This window comes from Schistocerca nitens, chromosome 4, assembly GCF_023898315.1.
Source record: "Schistocerca nitens isolate TAMUIC-IGC-003100 chromosome 4, iqSchNite1.1, whole genome shotgun sequence".
In the NCBI taxonomy this organism is placed as follows: domain Eukaryota; kingdom Metazoa; phylum Arthropoda; class Insecta; order Orthoptera; family Acrididae; genus Schistocerca; species Schistocerca nitens.
In genome coordinates, this window is record NC_064617.1 from 306,138,892 (window position 1) to 306,157,327 (window position 18,436).

General features: G+C 37.8%; 1 protein-coding gene across 1 annotated transcript in view; it reads left to right on the forward strand.

The window, feature by feature from the left end:
• LOC126252817 (D-threo-3-hydroxyaspartate dehydratase-like) overlaps positions 1–18,436 on the forward strand; it is a 135,971-nt gene that overhangs the window by 84,763 nt on the left and 32,772 nt on the right. The window contains exon 3 of the mRNA XM_049953759.1: positions 15,510–15,793. Coding sequence (XP_049809716.1) covers positions 15,510–15,793 — 284 coding nt within the window. The remainder of the gene's footprint in view (positions 1–15,509; positions 15,794–18,436) is intronic.

The following is an 18,436-nucleotide window of genomic DNA, read 5'->3' on the forward strand; positions in this document are numbered from 1 at the left end:
CCATCATCATCTGCTAAGGAGATGTATGACATTCATCTGGGCCAGTGTGCCTGCAGAGATGATTAACAGCTTCCAGACAGTTTACAGTTCTAAGCTAATTAGCTAATAACGAATACTTTCACTGTGGCAATCATCAGGTAATCATCATACATTATTATAGATGTTGAGTAACACATTGCTTTATCAAAAGAGGTATGTTACACGCTGTACATAAATACTACATATAAAATAATATACGCAAATGATACAGAGGTGATACAATACTTAATAATACAAATTTATATGCATATATCCTTCTGTTATTAAAAATAACAGTCACTTCTTGCTTTTATCCTCCTCAACCAGCAATTCTTTTATATATCAGTGATTCAGTAAAGGTTTTATATCAAACAGCAGCTGTCCATTAGATATGTAAATATAATAAAGATGTTAAGGATAAAAAGGGAGTATTTTTGATTTTGGCTTGATACAAACATTATCAGAAAAAATTTATTGCTTAATGCAGTCAGCAAAAGACAATATTTTCAATTTTGGCTTAATATGAACATTATCAGTCAGTTACCAAGTAAAAGCATCATTTTATTTTTTAATTTTTTTAAATTTTTTGTAAAATTCTTCTTCAAATTATTTTCATCTTGCACTTTTCTGATGTGGAATGGCATTCTGCTGTGAAGCTTAACACTGACATACTAGGTCTTTTTGTTCACTGTTTTTGAAGTGCTGTGCTATTTTGGGTATAGCAACTACGGAAGTCAGCATCTTTCTTAAACTCTCCAAAGTGTAGCCTTATATGCAAAGCATATTTGATTATATTTAGTGAAGATATTGTTAATATTTTAGGGTTTTTGAATATGGATTTGCAATGTTTTTGTGGAGGACTGTGTCTCATTATTTGGATATAGTCTTCTTCTGTAGCAGAAAAAAATTGTTTTTAGGTGGAAAGTGGTGAACCCCTAAATATTAATGAATATGTTGCAAGAGACTAAAAAAGCCAAAGTATGCCATTCTGGCACCTTCTGAGGTACAAATGTTTGAGATAATTCTAAGTGGAAAACAGACTGATTGAGTTTCCATGCAGTCACAGCTCGTAACTGTTAAGTTAGGTGAAGAGCTAGCAGGAAAGAAAAATGTACCTACACTACTGGCCATTAAAATTGCTACACCACGAAGATGACATGCTACAGACATGAAATTTAACCGACAGGAAGAAGATGCTCTGATATACAAATGATTAGTTTTTCAGAGCATTCACACAAGGTTGGCGCCGGTGAAGACACATACAACATGCTGACATGAGGAAAGTTTCCAACCGATTTCTCATACACAAACAGCAGTTGACCGGCGTTGCCTGGTGAAACGTTGTTGTGATGCTTCGTGTAAGGAGGAGAAATGTGTAACATCACGTTTCTGACTTTGATAAAGGTCGGATTGCAGCCTGTCGCGATTGCGGATTATCATATCGCGACTTTGCTGCTCGCATTGGTCAAGATCCAATGACTGTTAGTAGAATATGGAATCAGTGGGTTCAGGAGGGTAATACGGAATGCTGTGCTGGATCCCAATGGCCTCGTATCACTAGCAGTCAAGATGACAGGCATCTTATCTGCATGGCTGTAATGGATCATGCAGCCACGTCTTGATCCCTTAGTCAATAGATGGGGATGTTTGCAAGACAACAACCATCTGCACGAACAGTTCGACGATGTTTGCAGCAGCATGGACTATCAGCTCAGAGACCATGGCTGCGGTTACCCTTGACACTGCATCACAGACAGGAGTGCCTGCGATGGTGTACTCAATGACAGAATTGGGTGCACGAATGGCAAAACGTAATTTTTTCGGATGAAACCAGGTTCTGTTTACAGCATCATGATGGTCACATCCGTGTTTGGCGACATCGATGTAAACGCACATTGGAAGCGTGTATTCATCATCGCCATACTGCCGTTTCACCTGCGTGATGGTATGGGGTGCCATTGGTTGCACGTCATGGTCACCTCTTGTTCACATTGACTGCACTTTGAACAGTGGACGTTACATTTCAGATGTGTTATGACCCGTGGCTCTACCCTTCATTTGATCCCTGTAAAACCCTACATTTCAGCAGGATAATGCACGACCGCATGTTGCAGGTCCTGTATGGGCCTTTCTAGATACAGAAAATGCTAGACTGCTTTCCTGGCCAGCACATTCTCCAGATCTCTCACCAATTGAAAACGTCTGGTCAATAGTGGCCGAGCAACTGGCTCATCACAATACGCCAGTCACTACTCTTGATGAACTGTGGTTATCATGTTGAAGCTGCATGGGCTGCTGTACCTGTACACGCCATAAAAGCTCTGTTTGACTCAATGCCCAGGTGTATCAGTACCGTTATTACGGATAGAGGTGGTTGTTCTGGGTACTGATTTCTCAGAATCTGAAGCGGGAACGTGTGGTTTGCCCGCTTACAGTCACTCACGTTCAGTGAACCGGCTTTATCGCCACGCCCACGCACTATGCTCAAGGGAGAGGCTTGGTGACAAAAACGACTAAGCAGTTTCGGGACAGGACACATTTATTCTTCCTACCATTACAATATATGACAAACACCATTCGTCGCTAATGTCCGTCCATACAGGTGCGTTGCACTGGCGGCATGGCTTGATCACCGTTCCCTTGGGGTATACACTCCAGTGATGAGCCGTGGCACGACCGCGTGGACCGAGCGAGACAAAAGGCCGCGTCACAGAATGTTCTGCTCCTGGCACGACTGGAAGTGCCGTAACGTCCGTGAAGGAGCAAAAGACACTTTAACGGTGACTGCGTTTACGACCATGCATACGCATTTACGGGGGAGTCACGTTGACTCGACACACGTGGTCCGCGGCGGGAGGGCTGAGAGACGTGTGTCGCGTCGCGTCGACTAGCTTGCACTGTCCGCTTGCTTTTGTCCCCGTGCGGTCCGGTGTGCAACGCTCCGTTGCCGAAATTCTGCGTAACGCTACAGCTGCCCCTACTTGTGTCGGCAGTGCCGTAGTTCAGCCCTTCGTGCGTTGGACGGTGCTGCCGCCACAAATCTATGCACCCAAATTGCGTGAAAATGTAATCACATATCAGTTCTAGTATAATATATTTGTCCAATGAATACCCATTTATCATCTGCATTTCTTCTTGGTGTAGCAATTTTAATGGCCAGTGGTGTATATTTACACAAGCTTATCTTAATAATTCATCTTGCCTATTTCTTGTACATCAGATCAACCATGCAGTCCTTTAAGGCTGCGAGGTTGTTGGTGATGTCTTTAAAGAATGGCTGTGTTTTTACTAATTGCACTAGAAGTTCTTTCTGAATTGAAATATTCAATACAAAAGAAAGTATCTCTTCTGAAATTGCATTCCTCAGGTATGTTTTTATATGTTTTGGGCAAGAAAAGCTTTGCTCCACAGATGCTGTAGTGGAAGAGAGGGACAAAATAAGGAAGAGAAAGTTATATGTATCCATAAAAATGTTACCTTATCCCCATTAAACATTTGTAACATCTTCCTAGTGGAACTCTTCCTTTACTCCTCATTGTCATACAAAATAGAGAGTTCATTTCTCAAGCATTGTGTCTTGGAGAATATAGGCCCAAAGAAATTTTGCAAGTTTTCAAGTGCACTGGAAGGAAAATGTGTGGTATTTTTAAAATTTTATGGTGTGAGCAAGGCAGATAAACTGAACTTATTCGCAGTTGTGGAATCTCATCCATTTCCATCAAAAGTTACCCTAAATTTCATAATACAAGGTTCAATAGATTTGAACTCATTCCTTCTGAGAGACGGAACTGTACTGTCACACATGGCACATATTTGACATTTTTCTGGCCTTTTGAAAGATAACTGAAAAATAATATTCATTCCTCTTGTTTTTTAGTATATCACAAGCACAAGTAGTCATTACTATACATATGCAGTAGTTAATCTCCAATAACCTCTTCTGCACAAGGCTGGACATTATATCTGTCAAACAAAATAAGCCTTGAAATATTATTGCCAGAAATATATTTCAAAATAATTGCTCATGGTCTTCAGAAAACCTATGGCAAGCTGAGTGGAATTATTGTCAGACTGTTCACAACAAACTATGGTTTCAAAAAGCTCTTTCAATTTTTCCCAATCATCCACAGTTACACACAATAATTTCAAGTTAGTGTTCCAGCAGAAAGGTTTTATAGTAGGAATGCATGGTCCCGACACAGAGTTTTTTGTGTAGGTTCTCTTAGCTGAGTGATGGAAACAGCTAGGAATTCCAGAAAAAGAAGAAAAAAAGATATGAAAGTAGAAAGACTAGATCTAGCCAACAGCTCAAACAGTGGACAAATACTGCAAAAGGAGCTTTGTTCTTAATTTTTTTCTGGAGTCCATTTAAATGGCCAGATATCATGGTATTAGCTTCATAACACCGCTGTAATAATTTGTGCTCATGGTCAAATAGTCCTAAGATGTCCAGAAAAGCAAACAAAAGTTTCTGGTGTTCTGTTGGAACTTACATCATAGAAACCAAAGAAATACTCCACTGTAGATCCTTTAGCATTATCAAATGTCACAATTACAGAACTTTGAAGCACCTGTATAATATCTGTTGTATCATCTACCTGGACAGAAAAAATTCAGCAGTTTCCAATTCAGTTTTTACAAAATCACAGATGCAATCTAAAATGCAATCAGTTCCTTTTGTATACTTTTTTATTCACCACTGAACACATTTTTTATCATGGGGTATCAGTTCTGTATTTCTGCAGGACTCCTTGATAGCAGCAATGTCAATAGTTCCTTAAAATTTCTATGATTTATTCAGTCTTTTGATTCATTATGACTTAAAAATACTAATTCTTGTTTACTTAGAGAACTGCATCAGTCAGTGCATAACCTGGCATTTTAAATGCTCTGCTGAATCTGAGTGTTTGCATAATGATCGTGTTACACTATATTTAACAAAGCAACAAATCCTTCTCTATTCCAAATGCTGCTTTTATTGATAAAAAGCAGGCATGGCCAACAAAATAATATCTGAAGAATAAGAGAGGAGTGCAATCATGGGAATTCCATAAACCACAACCATTTGAAGCTTCTTTTATAGTACTTGTTTATAGAGATTCACTAAGGTGCCACACTTTAAAACTTCCTTCTTATCTTCATATTTTCAATGTGAACATGGCAACTCTAATGAAATATACACTATATCATAAGCTGGATTGATATTTAAAACATACAGCATAAATACACTACATGCTCCATGCACACAACTACCATTGTTTCACAGTCTGTAAGTTGCCAGGAATAAAATTTCCATTCTATCTCCCAGCATGCCTCCTCCAAAACCAAACTCCAACAGATGATGTTATGGTTGCTATAGCAACCATACTGTTACACTCAGCCAGTGGCTCTGCCGATGAGGTGAGCTGTGAGAAGGGAAGGCTATTTCACTTTGCCTGGTCAATATCACATGTTTGCTGCTTGTTACGAGTGAATTCCATGCAGTACAAGAGAGGGAAATATGTCTGGAGTAAAAGCAGCATATTTGATAATATAAATAATTTTCTTTGAAATGTGGCAAGATAAAAGTATTGCTGAAGTGCCACTTCACATACTACCGCTGAATAGTCACCCCCGTTTCTGTGCAAGTTTTGTTACATTGTAAATAAAATTTAAATTTTCATGAACATAAATCTGAAGAAGTTTTGCTTTGTCAACCAAGACCAGATCTAGATATACATTTTGAATTATTTTCCTAAATTGCTGTAATTTGTTTTATTCACATGTAATCTAAATGTATTTACATTCAACCAAGGGTGAGCATACTTGAGGACTTCATCAACAGTTGTAAGCAGCAAATAGCCTGATGCACTTATTAACACTAGTGTCATATTATCTGCGAATAGCATGACATTGACCACACTATCTTGGATGAATATATCATTTCTGAAGGGGGACCCAAAAATAACTGGAATCGAATGGTTTCACATGCACACCTTGTAGTTATGCTTTGTGCTGCTAGGTGGTGTTTGCTTGGCATCTCCCACATCACTCAGTAACTGGGTTTCACTCAGAGCTCAGTAGTTTTTTTGTGGTGTTGTGTTGTTTGCATTTCTATTTCAACCCTTCAGCGATTAGTGACATGGTCGACATAAAGGAGCAAACAGTCTGCATGAAATTTTGTTTTCTGTTAGAGAAAACTGCAACTGAGACTACTGGGATGTTACAGCAAGCCTTTAATGATGATGGCTTGGGGAAATCACAGGTCTATGTTTGTTTTTAAAATTTCAAATCTGGCAACTTGTCAACTGGAGACATGCCTTTCCTCATTTGTCCTTCAACAGGAAAGAATAACAAAATTATTGCCACAATCAAACATGTAATTAATGAAGACTGTTGAAGGCACATTGACCAAATTTCTGAGGAAATGAAAGTGCCGTGAAGCATGGTCCAGCGAATTTTAACCAAAGATTTGCACATGAGATGGGTGTTTGTGACTAGCATGACATTGACTGCCATGACTCGAAGAGTGAAGCACAGAATGATGCATTTTTTTTTTCCTTTAAGGAATTGTGACTGAGTGTCAGAGTTGGTGCTATGGGTACAATATAAAGTCAAAGCAAGTACGGAGCATATGGAAAACTCGAAACATCACCACGACCCAAGAAAGCATGTCAGGTGAAAAAATGTTGATTTGCTTTTCCATGTCAATGGCATTGTCTACAAGGAGTTCATTCCACCAGGAAAAACAATGAAGCAACATTTTTATCTGGATGTATTATGAAGATCATGAGTGAGGTGCAATAAAAATAGTCAGAATTGTGGAGAAACGGGAACCCGTTGCTCCACCACAACAATGCTCCTGCCAACATGGCTCTGACAGTCTGACAGTTCATGGCAAAAAACAACATGGTGCTTGTGCTCCATCCACCCTGCTTATGCAGTCTGACTCCATCTGACATTTTTTGCTTCCATGTGTGAAACATACACTGAAATGAAAGTGGTTCAATGATGTGGTTGACATCAAAGAAAATACACTAATGTCTTTGAACAGAATCCTGCCTCGAGTTCCAGAACTGTTTTCATGTCTGGTAAATGCATTGGGACAAATGCATTGATGCACACAGAAAATATTTGGAAGAGGACAAAAGTACTGAAAATGTAGAGTTTAATGAAAATCCAAAATAACAAAAATTCTGGTTATACTGGGGTCTCCCCTCCTATATACAAGGTGGGGCAAAATTAGGGTTGCCATAATTCAAGGACGACATTCAAGGACAAAATTCAGTGATTATAAAGATGTGGTTGAAACACGGACTGATATGTTGTGCAAGTGACCATTGGTTTGCATTTCAGTTGAATCTTCATCATTACTTTACAGTGGTAATTATGAAGATGTGGTTGAAACCTGGAATCACACAATGTCCTTTCACCTTTCTACTTGTCAGCCAGATCTTCATAATTACCATAATTCAAACAGTAATTCTGTCAGCAAAGAAACTGTAATTAACAAGGAAAATTAATCCAAGCATTAACAGTGTCTATAAAGGAGTGGTCAATGATGAAGAAAATTAATTGCAATTGATATTAAATAACTTTTTTATTAAAGCACTGAACAAAATTTTTTTTACTTACTAGCCACTTTTTTCGTGGACATTTTCCTCTTCATCCAGCAATGACATCTGTAATTGCACTCTTAAGAGCTTCCAAGGTCCTAGGCTGAACTTTGTAAACCTCTGCTTTGAGGTATCCCTTAAGAAAAAAATTACAGGGCTCAAATTAGGGGAGCGAGAGGCCCATATAACATCCCCTTGTAAGGAGATCAGGCAGCCAGGAAAATATTCTCTCAAAATTTGGCATGAAGAAAGGGCAGTAAGAGGTGTGGTACCATCCTGTTCAAATCAAAAGGCTTCTGTGTCATATTTGTCACCATGCTCTTCCAGTTTGGGTAGTAAAAATTTCTTCAGCATCTCATAATAACACACAGAGTTCACAGTAACAGTTGTACCTCAAGATTCAGGAAAGTAAGGCCCAGATTAGATTAGATTACATTTACTTTCATTCCAATTGATCCGTAGTGAGGAGGTCCTCCAGGATGTGGAACATGTCAGAAAAACAACAATACATGACAAATATTTACAACTAAAACAAATAAGCTAATGTACCATTCCACAGGTCCCAAGTGGAATGATCGTCATTTTTTAATGAACACTACGAGTCATTTTACAAATACTAATGCACTGAATTTAAAATAAAAAAAGTTTTTTATTTATTTATAAGATAATACAACTACTGTAATACTTATTTACAATGAACACATTACTGCACTGAAATGGTGCAGAAATTAGATTATACTAACACACACACACACAAATTTTCAATGAACACATTACTGCACAGAAATTGTGCAGAAGTTATGTTGTACTTATATACAAATCAGTTGGTTTTACTAAGAAATTCATCAATGGAGTAGAAGGAGTTGGCCACCAATAAATCCTTTAGGCTTCTCTTAAACTGAATTTCATTGGTTGTTAAGCTTTTTATGGCTGCTGGCAAGTTATTGAAAATGTGTGTTCCTGAATAATGCACACCTTTTTGTACAAGACTAAGTGACTTTAAATCCTTGTGAAGATTATTCTTATTTCTAGTATTGATTCCATGAATTGAGCTGTTGGTTTGAAAAAGTGATATATTTTAATGACAAATTTCATTAAGGAATAAATATATTGGGAAGCAGTAGTTAGTATCCCTAGTTCCCTAAACAGGCTTCTGCATGATGTTCATAAGTTCACACCACATTGAATTGAATTGAATTGAATTTTATTTGATCCTGTAAGATTACATTGTGTACAGTAAATGTACGTGTAATATAGGGCATGTCAAAGTATTAAAATTCTTTATCACTTATTTTCCTACACCTTTAGCTTACATTTTTACATCACTGATAATAAGTAACAATATATACAAATTTACTGGCATAAGTATTCTGCTACACTGTAAAACTCTTTTTCAATGAGATAGTCTTTAAGTTTCTTTGCAAAGTCATTGTGAAGTACACTATCTTGCAGGGTTTTGGGCAGACTTCTTAGCAGTCTTATACCAGAGTACTGGGGTCCTTTTTCTAGCATTGCCAGTCGGTGGGGTATGCTCCGTACTTCATTCTTCTTTCTTGTATTGTGGGTGTGTACACTAGCATTTGTAATCCAGTCCTCACTACCTTTTGTGATGTACATTATTGTTTTGTATATATACAACGATGAAAAAGTTAAGATACCTAAATTCTTGAAACAGTTTCTGCATGTTTCAGAGGTCTTTCTTCTTAAAATGGTCCTAATTGCTTTTTTTTTGTAATGTGAACACTCGTTTTGTCTCTTGTTTGTTTGAGTTTCCCCACACAGTCACTCCATACTGTAAGTATGGTTCGAAAAGTCCATGATACACTGTACACAGAAGGTTCTTGTCTGAATACTGTGATAGTTGCATCATTAAGAATATGACAGAGCTCAGTTTCTTACAGACATTATTAATATGTTTTTTCCATTTTAGTTCATTATCCACAAGGATACCTAAGAATCTAGCAGATTCTACTTCTTCCAGCCTTGTTCCATCAACCTCTAAATCCATGTCTACAGCCTTTTCCTTGTTTTTAAACACTGCATACATAGTCTTTTTTAGATTTATAACCAGTTCATTTTCCAACAGCCATTGAGCTGTGACATTTGCAGATATGTATGCTCTTCTCTCAAGCTGTTCCATATTTTGGTCACTATTTAGTATTGTCATGTCATCAGCATACAATATTTTCTGTTCTTCCTCCTCAACACCTATATCATTAACAAATACATTGAATAACAATGGCCCCATTACCGAACCCTGCGGCACTCCATATTTGATGGATTTGGTTTCTGACTGGTACGAGTTTCCTAATGATACATACTGCTTGCGGTTGCACAAGTATGATTTTATCCATTCACCTGGTTGCCCCCGAATGCCATAGTTGCTTAATTTTTGTATCAGCATTTCATGGTCAATGGTGTCAAATGCCTTTGAAAGATCCAGAAACATTGCAGAGACAACCTTTTTCTCATCTAAGGACTGTAAAATGTATTCTGTTAGACTGACAATTGCTGATTCTGTATATTTACCCTTTCTGAAACCATGTTGTGAGGTCATGAGAATGTTATGTTTGTCCAAATAGTTAACTAATCTGGTATACATAAGCATTTCTAGGATTTTTGAGAAACCTGATATCAGTGAAACTGGTCTGTAGTTGTTGGGATCATCCTTACACCCTTTCTTGAACACTGGCACTACCTTCGTTATCTTCAGTTTTTCTGGAAAAATTGCATCTCTGAAAGAACAGTTTGCTATGTTCAGCAATGGTGTTATTATCTCCTCACATACCAGCTTTATTACATGATTTGATATTTCATCATCACCAGCTGATTTCTTGGACTTCAGTTTCTGTATAGTTTTCCGCAATTCATCTTCCGTGACTGGTCTTAAGAACATAGTACTGCATGATCTTTTTGGTATCTTAATACCCTTCTGTTTTTGACTATTTCTTTCCAATTTTAGGTTTTCTACTACACTGATATAGTTATTATTCAGTATGTTTGCTATTTCCATACCATCTGTGACCACTGTGTTGTCTACTTTAATTGACCTAATACCTTCTTCTTTGTTTGACCCATCTCTTTCCTTTCTTTCAGCATTGATTGCATTCCAAGCTGCCTTTGCCTTGTTTTTTGAGTTCGCTATAGTGGTGTCAATTGCTCTTGCTTTCGCTTCTCTTATTGCTTTTCTATACTTCTTTTTTAACATTTTATAGTTTTCAGCTTCGCCCATCCGTCTCACGTCCTGAAGCTTCCTTCGCTGTTCTAGTATTTCACTCGTAATCCACTGTGCTTGATCTTGATGCCTTTCTTGTCTCTTTACTTTGGGAAATGCTACATTAAAATGGTACTTAATTGTTGAAATAAATGCATCATATTTTTGATTTACACTCTGGGCCTCTAGGGTTTCATTCCAGGTTTCCTTACTTAACATTGTTCTAAAGATGTTGATATTTTGTTCACTGATGATCCTAATTTCTTTGGTTGTTTGTTTTGGTTCTGATACTGTGTCATTACTTCTGCAAAAGCTGATTAGTTGTCCATGATGATCAGATATTTCTGTCTGAACTACATGTGACTCATAGTTACACATATTAGTAATTATGTTGTCAATAATTGTCTCACTTTGTGAAGTCACTCTTGTTGGTGCAGTTATTGTCACTTTCATGTTATGCTGTATTAACAATTCTTCAAAATCCTGTCTTATTTTTGTGTCTTTTCCCATGTCAATGTTGAAGTCTCCACATATAATAAGATTTCTCTTCATATTCATTCTCAATAAGCTAGCAACTTTTTTTAGAAAGATGCTAATATTGCCACATGGTGACCTGTACACACAAAACACTCTAAAATCCTCTGCCACTATACCAGTAACTTCAAAGTCTTTTTCTCTAGCTATGGGAAATGTAGCAGCTTCACTGTTTACATTCTTTGATAGAGTACCTGTTTTAATATATATACAAACGCCACCACCCTTATATTTAGATCTGCAGAAGTAACTAGCTAGTTTGTAGTCCTTTATTGCCACATTATGTATTTTACTTTCAGTTAGTCCATGTTCACTTATGCATAATATGTCTGGTCTTACTTCACTCAGGAGTACTTCTGCTTCTAATTTTTTGCTACCAAAGTATTGAGTATTTTGATGAAGTACTTTTATGTAATTTTTCTTTTGTTGGTTTACATGTTGTGAGCTGTATTCTGGGGCAAATTCTTTAGTATCGTATTTTTTTGTATGGTGCTTATGTTTTTCTTTTCCAGCTGGAGTGTATGATTTTTCATCCCCTTCAGGCCATATTAGTTTCCCTTGCATCTAATGATTTTGCAGACATCTGCAAACATTCTGCTGAACGTTACAGACCCCAGTCTATTTAAATGCAAGCCATCCTTCGCTAGTGAGTTTTCACATAGGAATTTGTTTGGGTCTATAAAAATTGCCCCAAGACGATCACATTGTTCTTTAAGAGCACAGTTTATTTTGGCGATATATTTTTCACTCACCTACCTTCTGTTAATGATTCCGCTAATTATCAGACGAGATCCTGCATACATATTTCTTGCAGAACGAATCATGTTTCTTGTTTCGCTTGCCATTTCTTCCTCACTGCTGCTCCTTAACGAATTCGTCCCAACATGTATAAACACCCCATCATAGTTATGTCTGGTTTCAGAATCTGGTTCTGTAGTATCTTGTCTTGCATTTACCATATTTTTAAAATGTTTACCGAGTTGATGCGTTCTAATACCAGGTCGTACGTCGATCTTGCAATTGGGGACAGCGATATTCTTCAGCAGCGAATCGCCAATTATTAAAAAGTCATTTTCCTTTTGTTGCGTATCTGGCGCTTTGTTTTTCCTTTTGCTGTATGTCACCACCTTCCATTTATATTTATCTTCCGGTTTTTGGCTTACTGAGTTTACCGAGACATCAACGGGAACACTTGAAATGTTGTTTTTAAAGTACGATCGGTCATTCGTATTTTCGCGATCTTCTTGCTTTTCCGTTTGATGGCTTTTACACACATAGGACTTCTTTTCTTGTATTAATGTATCGTTTTCTTTCTTGATGGTTGAAAGTTCGGTTTTTAATGCCTCAATGTCACTTCGTAGTAACTTTATAATTTCGTTTTTTGTATCAACTGCACTTACAAGATCGGCCGTTTCGTCACGTAAACAACCGTGACATGTCCACGGAAAATCATCGCTGACGAACTTTAGATTTACTTTCGCGCACTTTTCGTGTAACCAGAAGTTGCATTTGATACACAGAATACCCTTCATCACACGCTTTTTACATTCTCTACACGAAGAACTGTTCATTTTTTTGCCTTTTTAACGAGAGAGAAGCGTCACTACACTTTCCTATCGGCGCCATATAACTCTCACTGCACGTTTTTGTGCCCAGAAAACTTTAGCTTGGCTTGATGAATTACCCCAGAAATGCCTATGAAGGACACACTGCATCAAACTGTCACTTAGGGCTGTGCAGAGGTCTTTGGTGAAGTTCACAAGGGTTTTCAGTCACACAGTAATGAAAATTTTGCTTCTTATTGAGCCGGATAGGTGAAAATGTGCTTCATAGCTAGACCACAGAATAGTGTTAGGTTGCACAGTGGCTAAGATTGCATTGCAAGCATCTGTACATTTCAGCCAGTATTCTGGGCTAAGTTCTTGAACAACCATAAACTTGTAGGGGTGTAAGTGAAGCTCAGAGTGTAAAATTTGCCTTATCATTCTGGACGATATTCCAAGAGCAGCAGCATGTTTCTGCGTAGAGCACAATGGAGACTGTTCAATGGAGACTCTCACTGCAAAGATATTTTCAGGTGACCTCACACTTTTAGGTCAGCCAGCTGCTTTTCTAGGAAGTGCACATCCTGTTGACCCAACACTAGTAATCCATTTACTAACGGTTTTAGCCTCAGGAACCCTGTCATGACAATTAAAACCAAACTGCCTACAAAAGCCCTCTGAGTTGCCACCAACAATCATTGTTTTTAAATAACATTTCTATGACAAAGCCTCGCTGCTCACCAGACCAAGGCATGGTGAATACTGAAAATGGAATTGTTTCCCCCACCTAACACCACTGCTCCCACTCCACTACTGCAAATGTGCACTCTTCAGTGATTGCTTGAAACTAGGGAGTCCATTCTGCCCCACTTTGTAGATAATATGAGACCTAGAATACTGCCTTGTGGCACTCCTATTTCCACTTTTTTTGTACTTGAAATTAAACTGGGTTTTTGATTGGAATAACGTGACATCAGTCTTAGTCTGTGCGCAGTTTCATAGCTGAGATTCAAATCAATTTTTGCTAGACTATTGAATACCTAGAGCTTTCAATTTTTCTACAAGGATGCCATGAATGATGGTGTGGCGGCAGCTCCGTCCAACGCACGAAGGGCTGAACTACGGCACTGCCGACACAAGTAGGGGCAGCTGTACCATTACGCCAAATTTCGGCAACGGTGCATGGCACACCGGACCACACGGGGACAAAAGCAGGTGGACAGTGCGAGCTAGTCGGCGCGACGCGACACACGTCTCTCAGTCCTCCCGCCGCGGACCACGTGCATCAAGTCAACGTGACTCCCCCATAAATGCGTATGCGCGGTGATAAATGCAGTCGCCATTAAAGTGTCTTTCGCTTCTTCGCAAACGTTACGGCGCTTCCGGTCGCGCCAGGAGCAGAACATTCTGTGATGCTCCAGAGAGATCTAAATTAACTCCCACTATGCTATCATTTTTTTCTAGGTTTTGTTATTTATTCAGTGTAGTTACTGCTGTTTCTATGTTTTCACCTGCCTGAAAGCCACGCTAATCACTGTTTAGAAACTTATAGCCATTTAGATATTTGTTGATTTGGTGCTTCATCAATTTTTTTGATATTTTGGTGAATGCTGGAAGGAGTGACATTGGTTGATAAACTATGAGTACCTCATACTTGTTACAGATTTAAAATAATTGCTTCAATTTTCATACTTTGAACTTTTCAAGATAATCTCTTCCACAAAATGATAAGTGTGCTATGCACACCACACCCTTGCAATCTACAGAGAAGTCTCAATTATAATAGACACCAGCACCTCATCTACTCCTGCTGACATTTTAGGTTTCAAGCTTTTTATCACTTTCTAGATCTCAAGTTTGTTTATTGGGTTTACTCTCACACTGCAAGCAGCTTACAGACATTCAAATTTTTCATGTTTAATGAATTTTGAGCTTAATGAAGTTATTGCTTTAATGAAATTACTGTCTACATCATTTGACAAATTTCCTCTTTTAATATTAACATTTTGCTGTGTTTTTGAGAATGATATCCTATTATTCACATATCTCGCCTGTTTCAGTCTTCTGCAGCATGTGAGGCATTGAAGAAAGTGACTCTGATTAAGACACTGGACTTGTATTGGGAAAGCTGACAATTCAAATCCCCATTCAGTCACTCAGATTTAGATTTTTTGTTGTTTGCCTAACCTGATTATGGTGAATGCTGGAATGCTTTCTTTGAAAATGATGTGGCTGATTTGCTTCTCCATCCTTCCTCTATTAAAACTTGTGCTTTGTCCCAAGGGACTTAGCAATCCTAATATCCTAATTTCCACTCCACCATTTTTAACCTACATGAAACATGATCATGATCCAAACCAGAGATTTTGTCCCATGATTCCATTTGTTCACAACATTCCAGTGATGAGAGAGATGCATCTATGATCTCCATAGTGGATAGAGTAACATGAAAATACTTGTCTCTTATGATTTTTATGTATGTGTTAGCTCTATTGATTGGCTAAAAATTGCGCAATTAAATCATTACACTTTGAACAAAGTCATTCTGTTCATATGATTTAATATTATTTACCAAATTTCATTATTTTACACTTATATGTGCAGAGAGGCAGCATTGCTCCAGACTGGTGGTCAGAAGAAATGTATCACTGTCTCAACATTCCGAGAGGCAGAATTCTTTGCAGATCGTGGTTGGGATGACATTCTAGTTGCATTACCTCTGGCACCGTTCCATCTTGCTCGTGTCAAGACACTAGCAAATCGTGTCTCAACTTTTCACCTATTGGTTGATAATGTCGATTCAGCAGCAGCACTAGCACAATTGCCCACTCCTCCTGGAAAAACAGCATGGTCAGTTTTCATCAAAGTTGATGCTGGATATGCAAGAGGTATATGTACAGTATGTCATTATAATGAACTTTATGTGTAATGTCAATGAACTGTGAAGCATTAAAAATTTAATATAACAAGAGCAGTTCAGTTATCTCCTTTGGTTATGAGTTCTTTGAAATCACCAAACTGTATAATTTCCACATGGGAAATAATGGAAAAATGACATTATCAATAGACATTTCGTCTTTAACAGAAACATGTGGGTTAAAATATTTCAGTAATGTATCCTGCCTGCAGTCAGTATATCTATTCAGTTTTAATTGAAATCTAATGCATTTTAGAATTGGAACTTCATTCTTAACATATGAAGTTCTTTATTTAAATTTTTGTCCAGCCATATTTTCCCTTAAGTAAGAAAAATGTATGCTGAAAATAAGTGTATTTATAAATGTTTTCCACACAGCAAACCCTGAAATGAGTAGACAAAAAACTTAATGAAAGAAACACGTAAATGAGGAACTCTTTCTCTTTAAAATGAATATATAACTCATAAACTTGTCTCACTTTAATAGAAAAATAAAAATTTAGTTGATGAAAATGACATACAATTAATGAAACATTTTTAACTAAGAACTGCTTGGTGTTACCAGTAAAAATAATGTTATCTGTTATATCTTAAATATAATATCATGTTGTGTAACCACACAAACCTGGTGCGTACCTGGACTGTTGCTTTTAGTATACGCTGTTATTCATGTGTTATCTTGTCAGTAACTCATGTGTCTACTTCTCTTCCTGATATGTATTTGTGGCAGACATTAGTATAATAGCCAAATTATTTCTTTGACTTCTGATAACGATCCAACAATGCACTGCTGTATATTAAAATAGTGACACCATAAAGGTTAGCAAGTAACAAAATTGTAATTGTTGTGGGTATACGGTATAGGGAGGAGCACAAATGATAAAATTGGTAGGTGATTTGAGGGTATACAGGGTATGGAATTTAATACACAGAGCTGCCACCTCTGGCAACAACAATGACTCTAATGTGGCTATGCACTGAATTGAACTGAGCTTGCATGACAGACATGGGTATGTCACTTCATGCTGTTTCAACTCTATGGCAGAGTTCATCAACTGTAGAGGCTAGTGAGTGGATGTGTGGCAGTCTCTTGGTGACTTGTGACCAGATGTTTTCACTGGATGAGAGGTGTTAAGAATGTAGTGGCTTGTATCAACTGAATACCATCTGTACCAAGCCAGGTCAGAACAGTGTGGAAATGTACGATCTTGAGTTATCTTGTTGAAAGAAAACATCTAGGAGATTTTATAGATCAGAAATCTAATGGTTACTGTTCAAATTATTGCTTAAATGAACCAGAGGTGATTATGTTGTGTACACAATGGCACCTCATACCACTGCAGCTGGTGTTGAGCCCGTATGATGATGACAAGTGCAACTGGGTAATGTTCGTCCTCCTCAGGGCCTCCACACAAATTTGTGCTGATTGTGATGCTATATGCAGAACCTAGACTCATCTGAAATGATGACATGATGCCATTCCTGTGTCCAGTGTTGTTGTTGGGCACACCACTTTTGATGCTTCTTTCTGTATTGCTACATCAAGGGGAGCCACAACAATGCACCCCATGTTGACATTCCATGGTGCTCCAGATGTCATCATACCGCAGCAAAGAAGACATTTCCTGACTCAGCATATGTGATGTGGCTGTACAATCCTGCATGGCCAACTGAACAATACAATTGTCTTCTCAGTGGTAGTTTTATGGAGCTGCTGAAGCCCTACATGGCTTTTAGTATGGTCTGCTTGAACTCATGGATTCCATATTTTTGTGGGGGTTATTGGATCCTGAGCAATATGAGCAGAAATATCACAGAGCAATAAACCACATTTTCATTAGGTAATATTCTTTTCATTGTCAAATTCCAACATGTGCTGGTAGAGGTTTCTTCTTCTCATATGAAGCATAACATAAACTTCTCATAAACAATCAACATTCAAATGTTCAATGAGGCTGAAGTAGTGAACTAAAATTTGTGCCATGGCCAGGAACCCAGGTCTCCAGCTTACTAGGCAGAAAGGGAAAATGGGTTAAAGGTGTGAATTGAAGCTTGTATTAGGAAGGGCACTGGACTAGGGTAGTCCATGGAGATGTGGTACCCACAATGTTACAACAGTGTCATGGTTAGTGCATGTGCCTTAGTAAGCAAGCAACCTGGCTTCAAGTCCCCTCTCTGGCACAAATTTTAATTCATTGCTTCAGCTTCTATTCTTATCAAAGAAGAAGTTGAGATTTATATGTCTCCAGAAAAATATAATTCCAACATTCAAATGTGTTTTCTGAATGAGAAACCCACTGTGTAATATTTACATTTATACATAATGTTTACACCTGCCTATTTTGTGTGGTTCCATTGAAATGCTAATCATTTACTTATCCAAACATATGTCACACTTAATACCAGTTTGACATTTGTTGCATGCTGTCTTCAAGGTGTTGCAATTCTAATAGTCAGCAGTGTTTTTATATCACATATCAACAGTTGAGAGTTTCCATCTTGCTGAATGAATCTTATGATAATAGTTAATTCACAACCTTGTTCTCTTTTTGTTCCAATGGTGTTGTCTACATAGTAGGACTGCACATGTGTATTGTTACAGGACTGCAATATT